The 20,121-nt window shown below is 42.6% G+C and overlaps 1 protein-coding gene across 1 annotated transcript; it reads left to right on the top strand.

Annotated features, from left to right (window-relative positions):
* Positions 1 to 1,113: 1,113 nt before the first annotated feature.
* Positions 1,114 to 12,438, top strand: E2F6 (E2F transcription factor 6). The gene is made up of 7 exons (XM_082302380.1): positions 1,114 to 1,351; positions 6,272 to 6,320; positions 7,786 to 8,002; positions 8,314 to 8,473; positions 9,446 to 9,559; positions 10,849 to 10,987; positions 11,709 to 12,438. The coding sequence occupies exons 1-7, from the start codon at positions 1,286 to 1,288 to the stop codon at positions 11,753 to 11,755; spliced, it is 792 nt and encodes a 263-aa protein (XP_082158506.1). The 5' UTR covers positions 1,114 to 1,285; the 3' UTR covers positions 11,756 to 12,438.
* The last annotated feature ends 7,683 nt before the right edge of the window (positions 12,439 to 20,121 follow it).

Genomic DNA, 20,121 nt, shown 5'->3' with positions numbered 1-20,121 from the left:
AGGAGCAATGGAGCTGGAATTTGGGAAAGGATGTTGCTGCGAAGTAAATGGACAGGCTTAGTTAGGACACGCCACATTTGATGGCTCCTGTCAGGCCCTAGAGGAATATACCTTGCCCTTCACTCACAAACCTCTTGTAATTAATTTATTTCTGATATGGGCATTCTGTGTCTCTGCTGTGAGCAACACACACAGTTTTGGTTGCCTCATACTAGAAAGTAATGACAAAAGCAGGTAATCAATACTAATTATTCTCACACCTACTTGCATGGCAATGCTCAGAATGCTTTCTCCTTGCTCATGCTGTTACCTGGAGGAAAGAGAAATCTCCCTCCTTGCAGTAACCAGTGAGGACCTTCTTGAGGGCAAGCCATATGAGGAGCAGCTGAGGCCACTTGGACTGTTCAGCCTGGATGAGACTGAGGGGAGGCCTCACTGCAGATACGGCTTCCTCCTGAGGAGGAGGGGCAGACCCTGATGTCTTCTCTCTGGTGACCAGGGACAGGACCTGAGGGAATGGCCTGAAATTGTGTCAGGGGAAGTTTAGGCTGGACATTACAAAATGGTTCTTCACCCAGAGGGTGGCTGGACACTGGAAGATGCTCCCCAGGGAAGTGGTCACAGCACCAGCCTGACAGAACTCAAGAAGCATTAGGTAGGACAATGCTCTCGGGCACATGGTGTGATTCTTGAGGTGTCCTGTGCAGACCCAGGAGCTGGACTCGACGATCCTTGTGGGTCCCTTACAACTCAGCATATTTTGTGATTCCTCCCCTTAACCCACGCTGGCCGCTGCAGTGCTCAGTGCACTCCCGCTGCCGGCAAAGACGAGGACGGGGGCGAGCACACCCGTTCCTCCGCCAGCCTGGCAGGCTGATGACAGGGGAGGAAACGAGTTAATTCAGCGCGTTCCTGCCGGCGCTCGGTGAGGCGGGGGATGCCCGGGGGGGCGGGAAAAGCCGAGAAAAGCCAGCACAAGCCAGGCAGGGCGGGAAGCCGCCGCGGGGGCCGATGGGTAATAGGGGGAAGGCGGTGGCTTCGCGCGCGCCCCGGCGGCAGAGGGGAGGGCGCGTGCGCGGGCCCTGCCCGTTCCCGCCCCAGCGGTCGCCTCAGGCGCGCGCGGGAGCGGCGGCCATGACGGGCCGCGGCGAGGGCGGGAGCGGCTCCGCGGCGCCCCGCGCCTGGCGGCGGCTCGGGGCCTCGGCGTGAGGGCGGCTGTGCGCCCTCCCTCCTCCAGCGCCTCGCCTCGGGGCTGGCCGGGGCAAGGAGGAGGGACCGGGCGGACATGGCCAGCCCCGACAAGTGGGAGCGCCTGAGGCCGCTGCAGCTGGACACGCTGCGTGTGAGTGAGGTACATGGCGGGCGGCACTGGGAGGCGCTGCCTGTGCATGGGGAGAGGGCGGGACGGCGATGCAGCTGTGCTTCTGCTGCCGGAGCTCGTCAGGAGGCGGCCGAAAGCCCGTCCTACATCCCTGGGCGGGAAAGATGCGGCGGGCCTGGCAGCGTGGTACCCCGGAAAGAGCTGTGGGATGCTCCCCTCCGTCGTGGCGTTGGAGCGGGCTTCCCGGGAAAGGTGGTACAATGCGAAGGGATGTTTTTTCTTGCTAGTGTTACCTATAGCCTCTTAATTGAGCTAAGTATGTTGTAGCTAAGTATGAGAAAAAGGGATTACAACTGTGTTTTCTCCTCTAAACGTCTGTGATGTTGAGGTAGTCATCTTATATGCAGCCGCCACCACTACTTCTAGCAATGCTATGAAGTAGCTAACAAAAAAGCCTATTTCGTAAAACTTCTAAAAATCTGCTACTTTTTTTGGTTTATCCTGATGGTGTGTACATCTAATTTTGTGAAACTTCTTCAAATTTATTACTGTTTTTTTTAATTAATCTTGACAGTTGGGCTAAATGTTACTTGGTAGTACTTTCTTAAAGCTATGAAAGAGTTCACATAAGTTTTTGGGTGGGTAATTGAAGTGATGATTGTAAGAAGCAAATCGTGTTTGGCACAGCTTCTTTATGTAGGTATTTAGATGAGTTTTCAATGGGTGATACTTTCCTGAATCAGCTGCTCATAGACAGGGAAGTCAAAGAGGTAGTAATAACAGCCTTGGCTGTAATGGGCATGGAATAGTGGGTGTTGAGGAATATATCTAGTATGGGTAGCTCAGTTTACAGGCAGCTGATGGGTGGGATCCCAGGACAAGAGGCCATGGACTGCCAATCCTTTGGATAACAAAAGGGCACAGAGATGGTGGCACTGCCGAGGTGGATGGAGAGACACAGCAGCAGCAGAGGACTCAGGGGGAAGAGGAAGATTCACCTGGGCAAACTGTGAGAGTATAAAAATGCAGAAGTTCCTTTATTGTGGATCTGTCTTTGGAGGTACCTGCTTGAGCTGTTTCTGTGTTGCTGCACCATGAATAAATTGTTTTATGGAGAGACACCTGAGACTCTGCAGTGGAAAACCTGGGGTTGAACCAGTGAGGAAACATGGCTTGATGGTGTGAGTGTGGTGTGTAGGGAGCCAAGTGGGCCTCCCAGTAGCTCACTGAAGCTGCCCATCATGAAGGGGCTTCAGTCCCAGCAGTGATAGCCTCTGTCACTGGGAGTGTGACTGCCAGAGAGTCTCATGAATGGTCAGACAGGGAAGTGTTCTTAACAGTGGGATATTTAAGGCCCTGAGTATAGTAAGGAAGGCTAGTAGCACAGTGCAGAACCTGGCTTCCAGCTTATTCAGTCTTCAAGACTTCAGCTTATTCTGTCAAGAGGTAGTTGAGATATTTGGGAAGGCAACTTCAGAAGCTAGAGGAGCTGAAGAGATGGAGGTCAGTATGGAGAAATACATTTCATCATGACACTCCTGGCAAAAAGAACATATGCTGGATAGTCTAAAAGGACAGACTAAAGAACAAGGATAAAAACTGTCTGGACATGGACGTGATGATTGGAAAGCCAGAGCTGTTGTGTTGAAATTAGCAAGGAATGTCAAAGGTCACAGTATTAAAGAAATTTTCCTGTCTGACCATGCAGGAGCCACTCTTGTCAGTCACTCTTGCACCACCTGAGCTGGGGTTGAGGCCCTTTTGCAGCTGCACCCCCACACTCACACAGTCAGACAGGGTCCCCTCACCAGCTCGACCCCAGGTTTCCCATAGCAGACTCTAAGACATCTGGATCCTTAAAATAACTTGGTACGACAGCTCAAGCAGGGATCCCAAAAAAAGGAAACCTTGGGCTTGTATATCCTGTTAGGTTTTTGTGGTCAGGTTTTGATGGGGGGGGGGGGGGGGGGAACTACAGGGTGGCTTCTGTGAGAAGCTGCCAGAAGTTTCCCTCATGTCCTTCAGACCCAATGCCAGGCAGCTCCAGGATGGATCTGTCACTGGCCAAGGCAGAGTTAATCAGAGATGGTAGTAGTGCCTCTGTGATAACATACGTAAGAAGGGAAAAAAAAGTTACTGCACAGTTGTAATTGCAGCCAGAGAAGAGTGGAGTGAGAATATGTGAGAGGAACAACTCTGCAGACACCAAGGTGAGTGGAGGAAGAGGAGGAGGAGGAGTGCTCCAGGTGCTGAAGCAGAGACTCCCTACAGCCTGTGGTGCAGCCTGTGGTGAAGCAGCTGCACCCCTGCAGCCCATGGAGGACCATGGGAATGCAGAGATCCATCTGCAGCCTGTGGAGGAGAGCTAGGCTGGCACAGGTGGATGCCTGAAAGGAGGCTGGGAACTTGTGGGAAGTCCACACTGGAGCAGGCTCCTAGCAAGGACTCATGGAGAGTGGAGCCCATTCTGGAGTAGGTTGTCTGGTAGGACTTGTGACCCTGTCCTTGTAGAACTTGTGACCCTTGACCCTCGCTGGAGCAGGCTGTGCCCTGCACCCAGGACTGCACCCTCAGGAAAAGTGATCCACATTGATGCAGCTGTTGGAGGGAGAGCTGCTGCTGTGAGATAGACCCATATTGGAGAAGTTCATGGGAGGCTGTCTCCTGTGGGAGGGAACTGCACACTGAAGCAGAGGAGGGACTGTCCTCCCTGAGCAGCAGCAGGAACAACATTTGATAAACTGACCATAACCCCCATTCCTGTCTCGGTGCACTGCTGGTGTGGAGGAGGTAGAGCTTGGGAAGGAGGGAGGGGTGGGGGGAAGGTGTTTTTTTAAGACACGTTTTACTTCTCAGTATTATGCTCTGGTTTTATTGGTTATAAGTTCAAATTAATATTGCCCAGTTGAGTCTGTTTTGCCCATGACGGTATTTGGTGAGTGATTGCTCCTGGTCCTTAGGTCAACTCATGAACTTCTTGTTACATCTCTCCCCTGACCACTTATGCAGGGCAGTGATAAAGCAGCTAAAACACTACATACCCTCACAGTGTTAAGCGTGCCAAAGCCTAGGGATGCTCAGCTCCTTCTGTCTCTGAATGTCCTGTCAGCTGGCTGGCAGCACAGTTCACGGCGTCTTGCCTGGGGCTCCCACCGTCCAGAGCTCAGCGTACAGCTCGCACTGCAGCTGCACCCCGAGCTACCTGTACTGAATGTATTCTTCAAGAGTTACATCAGCAGTAAAGGGGGGGAGGATGGGATGAGGAACCTGCTGCTAAATGGGGCAGGTGATTTAGGAGGAGTAAAGGCATGTGAGGCTGCCATACTCGGACACTTTCCATGGCTTTTCAGATCTGATGTCCATTAGGCTTTGTGTCTTAAGGAATGACCAGCGACAGAAAAGTGGCAAGTTAGGAATCTTCTTGTGAAAGCTGAACCCAAACAAATCTGTAAGATCCTCTTGGGGTACATCCTGAGAGAGCTGGCTGATGTCATTGTGAGGTTGCTCACATGACTTTTGAGAGGTTGTGGAAATCAGCTACAGCTTAAGACAGTCTGACTTCAGTCCCTTTGAAAGCCATGAAGCAAATTTCCTTGGAAACTATTTCTAGGCACATAAAGGAGAATGTGGTTGAATAACCAGCATAACTGTACTTGCAGCCTGATTACCCTTGGTGGTGAAATGACCAAATTTGTAGATCAAAGCCATGGATGTCAACTATGTTAGCTTTATCGGGACTTACTGAAAGTCTTACCTTCCTCTTGAAGTTGGGATATTACAGATGGTAAAATACCACACAAGTAAAAAGTCCTTGGCTGGACCACCAGGGACAAAGAGGAGTGGTTAGTAATTCATACTTCACTCAGAAACATTACTAATTCTTTTCCTCAGAGGTCTGTCCTAGGGCCTGTCCTGTTGATAGGTGGAGGATGTGAGGTGCCCCCTCATGATGTTTATGGGCTGGAGGAAGGGGTCATCTATGACCTCATAAACTTCAACCCAGGAAGTTGAAAATCAAGTGTCAAAGTCTACCTGGGCCTTTACCCCGCAGTGGTACAGGCTGGGGGATCACCCTGTTGAAAGGGCCTGGGTGTCCTGATGGACAGTGGGTTAAATGTGCACCTGCACTGTGCCCTGACATTGAGGCAGATGAGGCTGTTTTAGCAGGAGACTAAACAGTAAATTGAGGGAAGTGATTCACCTTCCTTACTTGGCATGTATTAGGTTGCCCTTGGAGTGCTGTTCCAGATTTAGGCCCACTAGTGTAGGAAGGCTGTTAATATCCTGAGGGAGCTTGTTAAGCCACAGCAGCCCTTCAGTAGAATCATACAATATCCTGAGTTGGAAAGGACCCATAATTGTCAAGTCCAGCTCCTGTCCAAGCACAGGACAACCCCAAAAGTCACACCATGTTCCTGAGAGCGTGTCCAAGAGCTTGTTAAATTCTGTCAGGCTTGGTGCTGTGACCACTTGCTTGCAGAGCCTCTCCCAGTGCCTTACCACCCTCTGGGTGAACCTTTTCCAAGTGTCCAACCCAAACTTCCCCTGACACAGCTTCATGCTGTACTTGAAAGGAAGTTAACAACTTTAAAAGCTGGCCAGATACTTCACAGTAGTACATGATGGGAGACTGAAAGGAAATGGCCATGAATTGAAAAAAAAGAAGCAAGAGAGGTTGCAGTTTGCCTGAGCATCAGCAAGTTCAATAGTGTTTCTTAATTTCAAAAACAGAGTGAGTTGTGCTGAGATTAAGGGCTGAAAATTCTGGCAGGAATTAGAGAGCATGTATTCCTTCTATCTGGTGACACTTTTTCACAGTGATAGCTGTTGAATTGTCAGATCTGTGATGGCTGTAACATCTAAAGTAGATTTGAGGATTTCCTCTGAAGAAGCTCCCCCTGTAGATAGCATTTTATGACAGATTGTTTTTTCCTTTTTTAATTTCCTCAGGCACCAATGATCGACCTGAATGTGTACAATGATGCACGGCATGTGAAAAGTAAGTTTCTATGTTTCATGTGTGAAAATTAATCTTGCAGTATTTCATGCCTTTCTACAATGTCAGTACATGCTGTAGACAAATGAAATATTGTAATGTATTTAATATCAGCAGAGCAGGAGAAATGCTGAACACTGATTGAAATAACAGATGTGAAGCAAAACATTCTTTATAGTTTCTCTTCTTCAGATCTGCTGCAAGTATACTTTCCCACTGCTGTAAAGAAAATAACGCACAGGAAAAGTGAGTTAGAGAAAACTGAAACAACATGCTCGCAAATGTTGGTTTTCAACTGGTGTTAATAAATGCAAAAATAAACTTGAGTGAATTTCTGGGTGTTGGGGATTTGTTTATTTTCTCACCAGTTGAATTGTTTCACACATTTCACAGTAGCACAGTCCAAAACTGAGTTGTTGGACCTGTCACTTCGTGTTAGAGTGCACAAACTTGCAGCCATGGAATGAGTGTGATACATTATGAGTAAAAGTACATGTCTTATTCATTGTGGGGAAAAATACTGATGTTTGAAGAGTGTTATCTAGGGAACTTTGTTTACACACACACTCACCTTTTCTTGAAGCATTAGACTGGAATATTGCTCAGGGACACAGGTTGATCAGATGAAATACCTGGTTTGCTTTACAGGAGAAAAGACAAGTAACAGCAGAATTTGACGGTCTTTCATTGACTGGCATCACATGAGTGTGTGCATACCATGAGCTTTTTGTGCCTCAGAAATAGGTGCTTTTTTGTGCTTTTTGCATACGTAAATAACAATTTCTAGTTACTCATCAGTGACTTCTGCTGCTTCTGCAAATATGTTGGTAATGGATACACACAGCACAGGGATCTCTTTTAAACCAGGGTGTCAGGGTATGTGTAGATCTTTGTTGTATTAGTAAATCAGACAATGGAATGACCAGTTCTTTTGCCCTGAGACCAAACATTACAAGCAGAGTTTGTCTACATACTAAGTTCTTCAATTCCAGAAGAGATTGGTCATGTCCAGGCTGAAACAGTCCTGAAGCCAAGCTGACTCCTGAACCATACCTGATGGTTACATGGGAGGTCTGCTGGTTAAAATGGACCAAAAGGTTTTCTCTGGCAGCACTTCAACACTATCTATAGTTAACCAGAGGTTTCATTGGTATTTGTTCAGTGATCCGATCTCAAAGTCCTATAGAACATAAAGTTACTCAGCTGCTAATATCCATACTGGCAGTGTGGAGTCATGAATGTTGAAAGCATAAAAATGCATGCTTGCTGTTTAGATTAAGTCATTGCAAACAAATGAAGGTATGTGTAGTTAATAGGCTTTATATAATGCCATTGCAAAGTTAGCATTAAAAACTGCGGTGCTTCCAGACTTTTATCTTCATTGTTACTTCATCACCATCACGTTTTTAAAGTAATACTTCATGCTTGTATAGTAGCTTACCCTAAATATTCTACCAAAACTTTACAGCAACTGTAGAGGCCAAAAGGCCTCGATTTGATGCATCCTTGGGGCTTTTGACACGAAGATTTATGGCTCTTCTCAAAAAAGCTCCAGATGGTGTCCTTGATTTAAATGAAGTAGCAGCAACGCTTGGAGTACGAAAACGAAGAGTGTATGACATCACCAATGTGTTGGATGGAATCCACTTGATTCAGAAAAGATCTAAGAATCTTATCCAGTGGATGTGAGTAGGCTTTGAAACTTCTCGTTACTGAAACAGTAAATCCCAATAATGTTGAGTAATGTTTATAACTTTGAGAGTATTTTTGAGCATATTGAATTACTTCTCACAGATATTTTAAGTTCTTCTGGATCCTTAGGCTGTGTGAATTACCTAATATGTTAACACGTATCAAGTGCAGAAGTACATGGAAGCATATTTCAGCAGAGTAAAGGATGCCAGAGTTCCTTACTCCTTTCTGTTAGTATACTTGTTGTTTAATAAACAGGCTTTTATTTATACAAACATACTAGACAACTTTCATATTCTTCTAGAGGTAATAATCTTGACCAAGTTGTTGGAAAAGCAGCAGAGCAGCAAAACCTTAAAGATGAACTTTCTGACTTATCAGACATGGAAGAAGCTCTGGATGAATTAATCAAGGATTGTGCTCATCAGATATTTGAACTAACAGATGACAAAGAAAATGCAAAATATCCTTTTAACTCTTTCATTACTTTAACACATCGTTTTGGTTGCACATACGTATCTAGTAAGAAGTGTAGGCTGATAGCACAGGTATGCAGTACTGCTTGGTAATGAGTTTTATAATAGCAGACTTTTTGATTATTTTGTATTTGGGAATGCCACTCGTGTGCCTTGCTTTGCAGTATTCTGGACAGTCTGGCGTGTCCTCAGGGGAGTGCTGCTTGTGTGACCTTTCCACTCCAGAAGAAAGAAGTGGGGCAGTAGTCTTAGTACCCTGACCATCACCTTGTTCTCTCTGAGTTGTCTCAGGGGCAGGTGAGATCCAAGCTGCTTAGTGAGATGACAAAGAGGACTCAAAGTGGAGTCCGAGTGGCCTGTTGCCAAGGAGATATAATGGTATGTTGGTTGTGTCCTAATACTGTTCTCTGTTGAAAGAGGTTCTGGTGTAGTTTTGATTTTCAGATGGGTTTTGACAATAGAAAAGAGATTTTAATGTATTGCACAAAGATTGAGTTTTGGCTTTGGGTTACAGTAAAATATTATTAGCTCCCTTGTTTGGCAAGATGTCAGGGTATGTGCTCAAATGGAATGTGCCCATTTTCTTTACACCTTACTGGTTAAGAAAATAGTTTTATAGTGTGCCAGGAGATTAGTTTCATGCTATTACAAAATAGAATGTAGTTTCTGAAGGACAGAATTCCCTCTGCTTTGTGGACTTATGACAGCATCTGTGAAAACTGTTTGGGGATTTTTTAACATTGAATATATTTTTTAAAGTTTTTTTCCTTCCAAAAAATACAGAAAAGTATTTTTCCACTTGTTAGCTGATACTTCATTTTATAAAGCTAATATTAACCTCAGCTGAATTGTTGATCAATTTTCTTAAGTTGGTATTCTGCCTCAACATATCTTGACATCACACTCTTTGCTTCTGTCCATTAGCAAATTACTTTACAGAATCCTTGACCAATGTATACACTAGCTTATGTGACATACCAAGATATCCGAAGCATTCAGGCATTTCAGGAACAGATTGTGATCGCAATCAAAGCTCCAGAGGAAACCAAATTGGAAATACCAGTTCCTAAAGAAGTAAGACTTAAACATTTCTCCTAAGAGAACAGAAGTTCTCAAATTTGATTTTTTGCAGCAGCAGTCAGTAATTGACTTCCAGTTTCTTTGTCATGCAGATATCAGTAGTTCATTGTTCTTGTGTTCCACTAAACAATGCTGTAGGGATAATAGTCCTAGAAACTTACTTGCAGTATTTTTCTTTTTACCTAAATTATTAAGCCATAAATGTATCTGAGCTTTAGTTACCTGGTTTTGCTAGAGAGAATGGAACAGCTGTAATAAAGTAGGCAATGTACAGTATGGTTGGAAAAATAAAACATTTTGTCACTCTGGTAAATCATATCTAGAGGGATATTTCATGGAGTGGGGCTGTGCCCTGTCCTCACCCCACAGTGCAATACAACAGGCTCCATTCTGGTCTCACAGAGGAGCCGGACCTTTGCCCACTGCACCCAGCAGTGCTGCACCTGCATAGTGGGGCCTGTGTACTGGGAACCCACTGTTGGTAGTGCTCTAAGAGGACAAATCCTGGAAGTCAAGATAACAAATGGACTTTTAATTCTACTTTCTTTTTTGCGTGAGCATTTTTGATAATCTTCTTAATTGCGTAGTCATTGAAGTTGCCTTGCTGTGTGCGCAGAAAGGTAGGGATATTTTAGGAAAAGGAGATGAATCAGTAGAACCAAAAGAGTTAGATCCACTGCATAGATCTCCAGTACTTCCCCTGGTCAAAGCAGCTGGCTCTTATCCGGTGGAGATGAAAAAGAGACAATTTCAAAGGCCTCCTGAAGCAATAAAAAGACAGGATTGAAAAAGTTGTATATTAGAACAGAGTATTTTCTCCATTGTGCTTTAAGATTTATTTGCTTTGTCTTGCAATGTGATGTCTGCTGAAGGAAAGCAGTAGAAACAATAGGGATTAGTTACTTTACCATGTCATTAAAGCTGTGTGCTCCAATTTGTTGTCTGATCCATGGCATTGCTTTGTCAAGTTTTTTAATTTTGTTACTCTTCATAAACATAGTAAGTCTTGGTCATGTATCTGAAGGTCAGTAGAAAGACTAAACAAATATTTAAATGCACATTCATCAAAAATGGAAACTCATTAGCTTAATTCTGCACAATAATTGTCCTACAAATGTATGTAATAGTCATAATTTATGTGGAAGTAGTAACACAATTTTAAATAGTTACGTCATTCCTGTATTTGTTCTGTTCTTAACCTATTGTCTTTAAAATATGTGCAAAAATAGATAAGGATGTGCAAGATTTGTTATTTGGATTATATGCGAGTTGCTGTTTTATAGGATCACATAGAAGTACATGTGAAGAGCACAAAAGGACCCATTGACGTGTATCTGTGTGAGGTGGAAAAAGAGAAGCCAGGTGCCAACACTTGTGAAGATATGGATACTTTCACTAATGAAACTGTTCATTCTGATCAAGGTAACATCCTCGTTTTACATTTTATCCACACGTAGTAGGTTTTTTTTAAGATGGTCGTACCATTCTGATTAAGTTGTAAGCTGAACTGTTGAACAATTATAATTTTCTGAGCATAGTTTGTGGGCCAAGATGTGTGGGAGTGAGTATAGGAAATGCCTACAAGAGAAGTCTCTGCTGTTGTGTTACCTCACAGCAGCAGGAGGTCAGAGAGTCAGGCACATGCATATACAGCAAGGCACTCTTGTTCCCTGACCTTTTCCTTCCTTCGCTCTTTGCTGGTTTCCTGTCGGAGCTGCGCTCTGGATGGAGCACTGCGTGTCAGTTCTCAGCTGCTGCAGTACAGAGCCCAGCTCAGCTGAGATTGTTGCCATGAGAGTTACAATGCTGTTTTGAACGAGGCTGTGCTGATGCTCATTCCCTGCCCTAAGGGAGGGCAGACAGAAGAGGGGATGTAGTATTTTAATCTCCTAAACCAAGATTGGATGGAATATAGAGTCTGAAGAACCTTAGTGCTACAGGATGTTGTGGCTTAAAAATAAATGTGGCAGGAATTGCAGTAGCTCAGAACACAAAGGAAAAATTATTTTTAGCCAGTGCTGCTTTATAGTTGAAGGGAAGAGTTTTTCATCCTAGGCATTTTTTATTTTGCTTGTGAAATAACTCAGAATTGTATTTTCTACAATGACAGTAATCATACTCCTTTTTTACTTTCCTTTTAAAGTGAGATCTCCGATGGAAGAGAAAAAACCATTTGAGATGCTAGATTAATTACAACACAAAAATCTAATACAGAATGTAAATATCTGTATTATAGGGCTTTTCCAAAGCTGCTTGGATCTGCAAACTTCGTAACCTGAAATGTTCTAAAGTGTTTTAAAAAACCAGCAGCGATTGGTTGAGTGCTTTCACAGGATTGCTTATCTTCCCAAGTCAAAAGACAAGAGTTTCTGGAGTTGCTTTTAGGATCTTTGTTTTCTTAATTGCATGTGATCTAGAGAACTTTGGGGAAATGGTCTTTTTACCTTATAATTTTAATTGACAGAAAACATAGATAATAAATTACTTCCAAGAAGGAGGGTTGGAAAACTATTTCTGGAACAGTCCACATTCTGTGTGAGAATGTATAAAATGAAGAAATGCACTTTTCAGTTCTGAGGCTGCACTACTAAGCAGGATTGTCAAATACGAGTGTGACAAAGAACTGGTGTATTGGAAGCCTTTGTTACAAAGAACAAGATGTAAATATCCTGAGAGTAATGCCTTACACTGTATAGGTGCTGTTTGCATCCAGCTCTATGTGAACTGTGGTATCAACACTGAAGTGAAACAGTTGGGCTTTGTGTACATACTTGTATCATTTCTAGGTAGTTACTGATGTAGATTTATTGAGATGGTTTGCATTTCTGCCTTTGTACAGCAAAGAAATAAAATAAGCTTACAAAAATATTAAATAGTCTAATGAAACATGTTGGGTTGCCTTTGCTGCAATTCACTGGGTGACTACAAACATTTTAAGCTATGTGAAAATTTAAAATCTGTTTTACATGGTGCTGTCAGATAACACTTAGATCTGGATCTTGTGATACCACGGTACTGTAGCAGTTTTCAGAAGAATGATCAATAACTACTTAAATGATCAATAACTACTTAAATTCGTCCCTTCCAGTTTCTAGAGTTTGCATACAGCAGAGCTTTAGCCGAGTATCGTGATGTCTTTGTGGCTCAGCTTGCAAAAATATGTAAAATACTTAATGAATGTGACTATATTCATCCATGTTTTGTGTCCATAAAACAAAGCTGTGGAATTTGGATACTGGATTTTCTAAGGGAGTGAACTGTCACTGTACAAATGCCATGCTTGGGCTCACTTCATCCCAGTATCAGAAATGTGCACCAGATGTTTCTGTAGGGGTGAGGTGGATGGGGGGTGGGTTGGCAGGTTTGATTTTAAATGGGAAGTCCAGGTCCTTGTTTTCCTGATCACACAGTATTGACAACTATACATCTACTCACAAGTGAGAACAACAAAGCTAATAAAGCCCTGAATGTTTTAGCCAGCAACTCCACAGCTATTTTAGACAGATGCAGCGAAATTAAATGCTCTATGTTCTACAACACAAATAATGTGGGCCAGGTGGCACTGATGAGCTTAAATATACCTAAATACAGATTGAGAGTTAATTCAGTTTCCCACAAGGTTCACTGATTCTGTAAAATGCATTGTAGTATACTATGCAAATCGGGGAAAAACACCAAGTGCAAGCTTGTGTCAGAAAGTAATTTTGACTTTTTTTTTTAATGTCCTACCAACTTCCAGCTCCAGACTACAGGACTTCAGTATAGGATACTATTTTTTGTTGCTATGAAATTCAAACTACAGGCTGAGCTGTTATAATAATAAATAAAAGCAAAGTGACAGCACAGTTAATACATAGAACACAGTAAAAATGAGGAAGGTGATCCTCCAGTGAAGCTGGGAGTGAGGATTAAAACTAAGAAAGCATTTTTTTTTGCACAGGACAATTGTCCTTTTCCTTCAGTGACTGGTTTCTTTTCAAATGCCAAACTCTCTATTTGATGTTTCTGTTTTGGTGGGTGGGGAGGTCTGTGCTGAAGAGAAGTATTGATTCCCCCTTACACTAGTTCAACAACTCAGGACAATGTTTGCCATGAAACGTGTAAAAATTTCCAGCACTAACAACTAATTACGAATGCTGTATGTTGGGATGGGTTTTTGTTATGTGATCATAAAATCCTCAAATAGTTTGGATTGGAAGGGACCTTAAAGATCATATAGTGCCAGTCCCTCTGCTTTGGGCAGGGATGCCTTCCCCTACATCACAGAATTATTTAAGTTGGGAACAACTCCAAGACCATCAACTCCAACCTTTGACAAAACACCGCAACATCAACTAGGATCATAGCACTGAGCATCAGATCCAGTCGTTCCTTGAACTCCTCCAGGGATGGTGACTCCACCACCTTCCTGGGCAGCCTGTTCTAGTACTTCTCAATTCTTTCAGTAAAGAAATTCTTCCTGGTGTCCAACCTGAACCTGGTGCAGCTTGGGGCCATTTCCCCTCATCCTGGTTGCTCAAAGCCCCATCCAACCTGGCCTTGAACACTTCCAGAGATGATAATGCATCCACAGCTTCTCTTGGCAACCTGTTACAGTGCCTCACCACCCTCATGGTAAAGAATTTCTTCCTAATATTTAGTCTAAACCTACCCTCTCATTCCTACCCATTACTTACCTTATATGTAGAGTAAGGAAGTATATTTTTACAAAATAACCATCTTAAAAATGTTAAGGAAGTCTCTTCAACATCAGAACAGTTCATTTAAATGAAACATTAGGATTTTTCTGATTTTTCTAGCTGTGTAATTAATTTTTTAACCACACAATTGTCACAGTGAAACGGGAGAAGTTGTAATATGACAATTATTAAGTACATCTGTTGTTTTAATAGTGCACCTTCAGTGGAACGAATGGACTTTTGAAGATTAAACCACTGTTGTTACTACTTGGTTACGTACAGTGTTACCCATTGGTGATGCTGGAAAACAATGTACTGTATAAGCTCAGTGCACTAACTAGCTGAAAAGATTCAACCTGGACTTGAAAAATTCCTGAGTGATGCTGAACTTACATGCAAGTTACAAGCTCACTTGTAAATGTGACCGGACCTAACTCTGAATTTGTATAATAATGCTTGATTTTTTTCTGAGAGATTATTATTTTTGTTGAGTCCATATCTGTCCATTTTCAGTATATTTGTATGTGTAAGAAGCTCTCTTGGCTATTTGAGGACTCTAATAAATTAAAAGGCTCTAACAATCTTTTTGTCTTCCCTTCAATAAGAATGGCTAAGCATCTAAATGCATTAATCAGCAATAGCAACAACCAGGATCCATAATTATGAAATGCCTGGTTTTGCTGACTCTGCAATTGAAACAAGTGCTGCAGGTTGCCAGTTCAGCCCTTATTTGGTGTGGGAAATCACGGAGTTTTCAGATGTGAACGGCAGTTTTCAATAATGTGATTTTTAAAGAAGAGAGAAGATCCTGCAAAGAATGTCTGTTGGAAAGCACTTGAAAGCCAGCAGATTTCTTCATTTTGAATAATCTTTTTAGTGTGTGTGAAGAGCCTTGTTTATAAGCATAATTGAACATTGATTGCAAAAGTCACTTTAGCTGATCCTTGTCAGTGGCAAAATTCACCTGCTGGCCAGGCCATGGGCTGCTCCCAGGTGCTGAGGCTGGCTGCAAGCTCTAAACCCTTGTGTTCTGTGATCCTGGTGCATGGGCTGGCCCTGGCGCCCTGCTGAGACCTCAGTAACTGCTGAAGAGTTTATCTGGAACACGCATCTGCTATTTTTGGGTCCACTTCTGATCTGCCAGGGGTACTTGTGAGAAGTGTGTTGAGGCTAAAATCACATAAACTACACTTGATTATATAGGCTATATACATCTACACGAGGCTTCTCACATAGATGCTTACTGAAGGATTGCCATACTCGTTTGTCAAAACGCATGGTCTATGTTCCGAAGGAAATCTTAATGATGTTTGCAGAGAAAGGGCAGCCTGGTTCTGTCCATGTAAGGCATCTGTGGTTCCTTCCCTCCCTGCCACCCCACTGCAGGCAGACAGCGGGCGATCTGAGGGCCTGGAGCACCATGTGGACATGGGCTGATGGAAGCTTCTCACCATGTGATCCATGAATGAGGTGGTGTTTGCAATTGCCTCTGGATGGGGTTATAGAAGACAATCCTAGAAGCTGTAACAGCAAATTCAAAGATCAAAGCTCAGGACATCACAACTCTTATTCTTTTATTGACTTGTATTAGGCCACACTGTGGTGATGCATTCCCCCCACCCCGGCCACACTGTGATCTCAGAAATGCTCATTAGGCCTCAGCCTTGACAAACAGCAGGTGGCTGAGCTCCTCTTGAGCTTATCAGAAACACTCTCCCAGGAACTTGTGCTGTCTAACGAGCTCCTGTGTTTTAACGAACAGCCTTGGAAACTTATTTTTGTTGCCTGAATAACAACCTAAGTGGAATAATATTTTTATCAAACTTTCAAAGAAAGTTACCAACCTGAATTGCTGCAAGGATGGAAAATTACTATGACTAAAGCCAACTCTCTTGCAACCCTATAAACAGCAGTCCAAAGTGAGACCCTTGGAGCTCTCTTGGACCACAGTGCGCTGTGACCAACATCTCCCTCTCGGGGCCAGTGAACTCTCAAGTTTGCTGTACTCGGAGGATCGCCAAACTGATGGATCCTGGACTGATACACCGATTCCTCAAGGCTCAACCATAGAGAAGATGCAAAGGCATCCGACGTGAGTACTTCCCTGAACTTGATGGGAATTTTTCACAGGCATATACCTATTACAGACTCTTCATGTTTGTGTGCATGCTGTGAGAGACTGAACTTTTAATGGATAATGACTCAAGATACTCTCCATTTGTGGAGACACCAGGGTGCATTGTTGAAGCCTGGTTTGGAGGTGGAGTAGGTGAGGTTTTGGATGTGCAGTGGTTAACCTCTGCTCTGATAAGACTGAGGGTGAATGATGTGCTATGAGTGAGAGAGAAGACAGGTCCTGTGGAGATGGGATGGTGCCTCCTGTCATGCTAAGGTGCTCTCCCTTGCGCATACCACAGGGTTGTAGGGTTCACTCAGTGGGGCTCCCTCCTCCTTCCCTCAGGAAAGTACCAGGACATTCATGTTGGGCTGAGGGTGTTCGTCTCTGCTGATGGGCCATAATTGACTCAACTGCTGGTGTGATGGGCAGCAGTGTTGTCTTAGATGATGCCAAGGACATAATTCCATGATCTGCAACATTACACCATCCAGTGTGAAGCTCCCCACCCTGTGGGAGGTACCTGGGCATTCCCACCTGAACCTGAGTGACATAAACCTAATAGATGTGTTCTGCAGATTATCCTGGGGGTTTTTCCCCACCCTTTCTTTAGGACTTCCCTAACCATCCGAAGGATCCAACCTGCAATCACCACTTCAACCAAGACTGTGGAACAACAAAGTCTCATCACAGGGCCTATGGGTGGTGAGATCTTCACAGTCTTGCCCTCTCTCTCTCCTTTCTTTTCCCCTGCACATGTCCTTGGGTGAGGTGGTTGTGCTTTCATATTGCAACACTTTCATGTTATGTTACTACAGATAATAACAACCAAAATTGTTATTATACACAGCTGTTTTCCTCTGCAACCAAATTGTTCTATAATGAGCCCTACATGTGTATATTTACAAACACTGATAATTCAGTGTCATTTCACTCTAATCCATCCCAGGGGATCTATTAGCAGGAGCCTGGGCTACCTTCACCTTCTGCAATGGGTCATATCACATGTGAGTGTGAATATGACATAGCAAATGTACTAGGAATGTTCTAGATTCTTAAGTACTTTCAATTTGTAGTAAGTCAGGCCTGTAGGTAAGTTGTTATATATTAAATTCTGTATGAATCTATTGCTAAATTGTTTAGCTTCAGTTATCTATTAAGTACTGTTAAGTTTAAGTGTTCTTAAGATTAAGTGCTGTTAGGTTTTGTTAAGTGTTGTTAGGCCTTTAGGGATAAACTCTTGCTGAAGTCCTGGCTCAGTTTAGCACAAGGGTTCACTATGAACCAACAGGAGGGTCTTCTGTCTTCCTTTTTATCCTTATCTTTTCCTATCCTTTTCTCTTTCCCCTTCTCCCCCCAGACTACATGTAGATACTTTTGGGTTTATTTTTGTTTGGATTGGTTGATTTTGGATTTTTGTTTGCTTTTCCTCCATCTGTTTTAACCATCTAGTAAATAGTAGAGTGAACCTTGCCAGCAAACTTTGTTGTGTTGTCACTTTTATATTAAACCTGGTTTTGCTGAATCACTTTGCCAATGATTCTTTAAGCAACCTTAAAACACTCATTTGTGACATATTTCAGAGCATCCTTCAAAAAGAAAACTTGGCACTTCAAGAGAAAACTTCATTAATATAAAACTTGCAAGAAGCTATTCAGTTAAACAGTTAGCTATTTAGCTATTCCGCTAAACAGTTTTGTTTTCAGTCTCTTGTAGATCCTGATGCAAATCCTGCACAGAACTGCCTTTAGACAATGCAATATTCTTTTTCAGACAGATGAGCAATTTCGATGTTGCAGCTGTCATTTTCTAAGCAATTCTTTCCCCCCCAGCCCCCCATTTAGAACCATTAAAATGTCCCAAGCAGGTTACAAGCATAGTTATTGATTCTCTAACATGCAGCCTAGGCACATGAGAAATGAAACAAGAACTGATAAAATTCTTGCAAATTAGGAAGGTGTCAGATCAGATATAAAGTTTCATAAAGCTCAGAAAGGGAAAGGTTGTTCTTATATATATTTTAATAACAAGACACACTAATTTTTAAAAGGCTTGCTGGCTCCTAAATCTAGGATAACATTTGTGTGCACAAACTGTGACCTTGACATTAGAAGAGTTCAATTCCAAATCTGAAAAAAAAGTTACCTGTCAGAAGAAAAGTTCAAAATGCAGTAAAAACATTTCAGAATTTATTTGGATAATAAGTTTTAAAGGGGATTCTACCAAATATTGCAAGTGGTAAAATTTTAGTGTGGCATCTGGAATAAGGGAAGGCATTAATGCCACTTTGAAAAGGACACATGGTCGGTATGTCTCATGTTGTTATTGGTAAGATCCATCCTTGCAAACTATGATGAGACTGTCTTCTGCCATTCTCATCTGCTAAGCTATACTCTGCCTCTGCTCTTGTTCTGGAGTGTCCAGAAAATAAATTGTATGTAGAATGAATGAATGAACCAATGAATGAATGAACCAACGAATGAAGTTACTCCCATTTTCCCAAGATGAGAATCATGAACCTTCAGACCATTTCTTCCTGACCATACTGCAGCTGCTTGAGTGCTGTGAGTGACACCAGACACTCTGCTGCTAGCTGGGCACTCAAGGATCAAACCAAGCTTCCCAGAAGTCAGTTGTGATCTTTTCACAATCCCTAAAACACCTACAAAAACTGGACAATATCCACACACAGCCTCCATCCCATACACTAAAGCAAGTTGCACAGAATTCAGTCAGGAGGTGAGAACTGTGATTTACTTGATAATGCACTCCCCACAGATCGTCAGAGAACCTTTTTACCAAGCAATGTTCTCACTATCAATGCCAGTAATACTTTGTGTAAGAAACAATTCCTCACAAAAAAATAATCTCCCTGGTCTTAGAAACAGCTTCAACCTCAAATGCCCAGCAATGTGTGTGAGCCTTCAGGCTGACAAGAAGCTATTGGAGGTGATGATTTCTGTATTTATTCAGCTGAAGAGAAAACAAACACATTTGAAATGATGCAAAATTATCCTGTCCTGGAAGAATATTTATGAGGGAAATATAGAGATATAGGGTTAATTCTTCCTGTGATTAGAGGTTAAAATAAAGCAAAGTAAAAGCTAAATACTGTGAAAACGTTAGCATTCGTCTCTTTTGAGATTAAAAAAAGACTTAATTGCAGATCTATCTTGAAGAACTGAATAAAGTGATTAAAACAAATGCCAGTCTTTCAAACTGCCAAAGTTGACATATTGATTGTCAGTCTTCATGCAGAGATTAGTAGTTTTGATTTGTTTGGAAAGTATCAAAAACATTGATAACCCTGGGCCACTGAGAAGCACAAAAGGCAAATGTGGATTAGTGTGTATTTATTTATTAATTATATGTTTCTCCCAGTCTGAAATACTCTAGACTGTATTAAAAACTTACTGCAGATTGAAGCTCAAGAATCCTACTTCTTTTCAAAAAGGTATTAAATTTGTGACATTAGATGATGATTAAATTCTTTAAAACAAGTATCTTCCAATCAAGATATACTGTATTCTCCATCTGTAAAATGCTGTTCCTTTATACATGGAGAAAGTATAAACTGCTTGGAAAGAAGGGGTTGGAAGGTTGTCCAGATATTGTCTGTATTCTCTGTATGTGTCTCTGAGGATCAGTTGCCTGGAAATGAAAACAAGGCAACAGTAATTGTTTACATAGATGTTGCCTAAAAACTTCTCAGGCATTTATGCTCTCTCTGCTGACTTTATGCCAATTGTCCATCTCTTAAA

This window comes from Coloeus monedula (assembly GCF_965178545.1).
Source record: "Coloeus monedula genome assembly, chromosome: 2".
In the NCBI taxonomy this organism is placed as follows: domain Eukaryota; kingdom Metazoa; phylum Chordata; class Aves; order Passeriformes; family Corvidae; genus Coloeus; species Coloeus monedula.
This window is presented reverse-complemented; position numbering and strand designations above follow the sequence as displayed.

Excerpts from the sequence above, each read along its gene's own strand:
- E2F6 (XM_082302380.1), top strand. The coding sequence starts at position 1,286 with ATGGCCAGCCCCGACAAGTGGGAGCGCCTGAGGCCGCTGCAGCTGGAC. Across the intron at positions 6,321-7,785 it reads TGATGCACGGCATGTGAAAA|CAACTGTAGAGGCCAAAAGG; the intron begins GTAAGTTTCTAT and ends AAAACTTTACAG. Across the intron at positions 10,988-11,708 it reads AACTGTTCATTCTGATCAAG|TGAGATCTCCGATGGAAGAG; the intron begins GTAACATCCTCG and ends TTCCTTTTAAAG.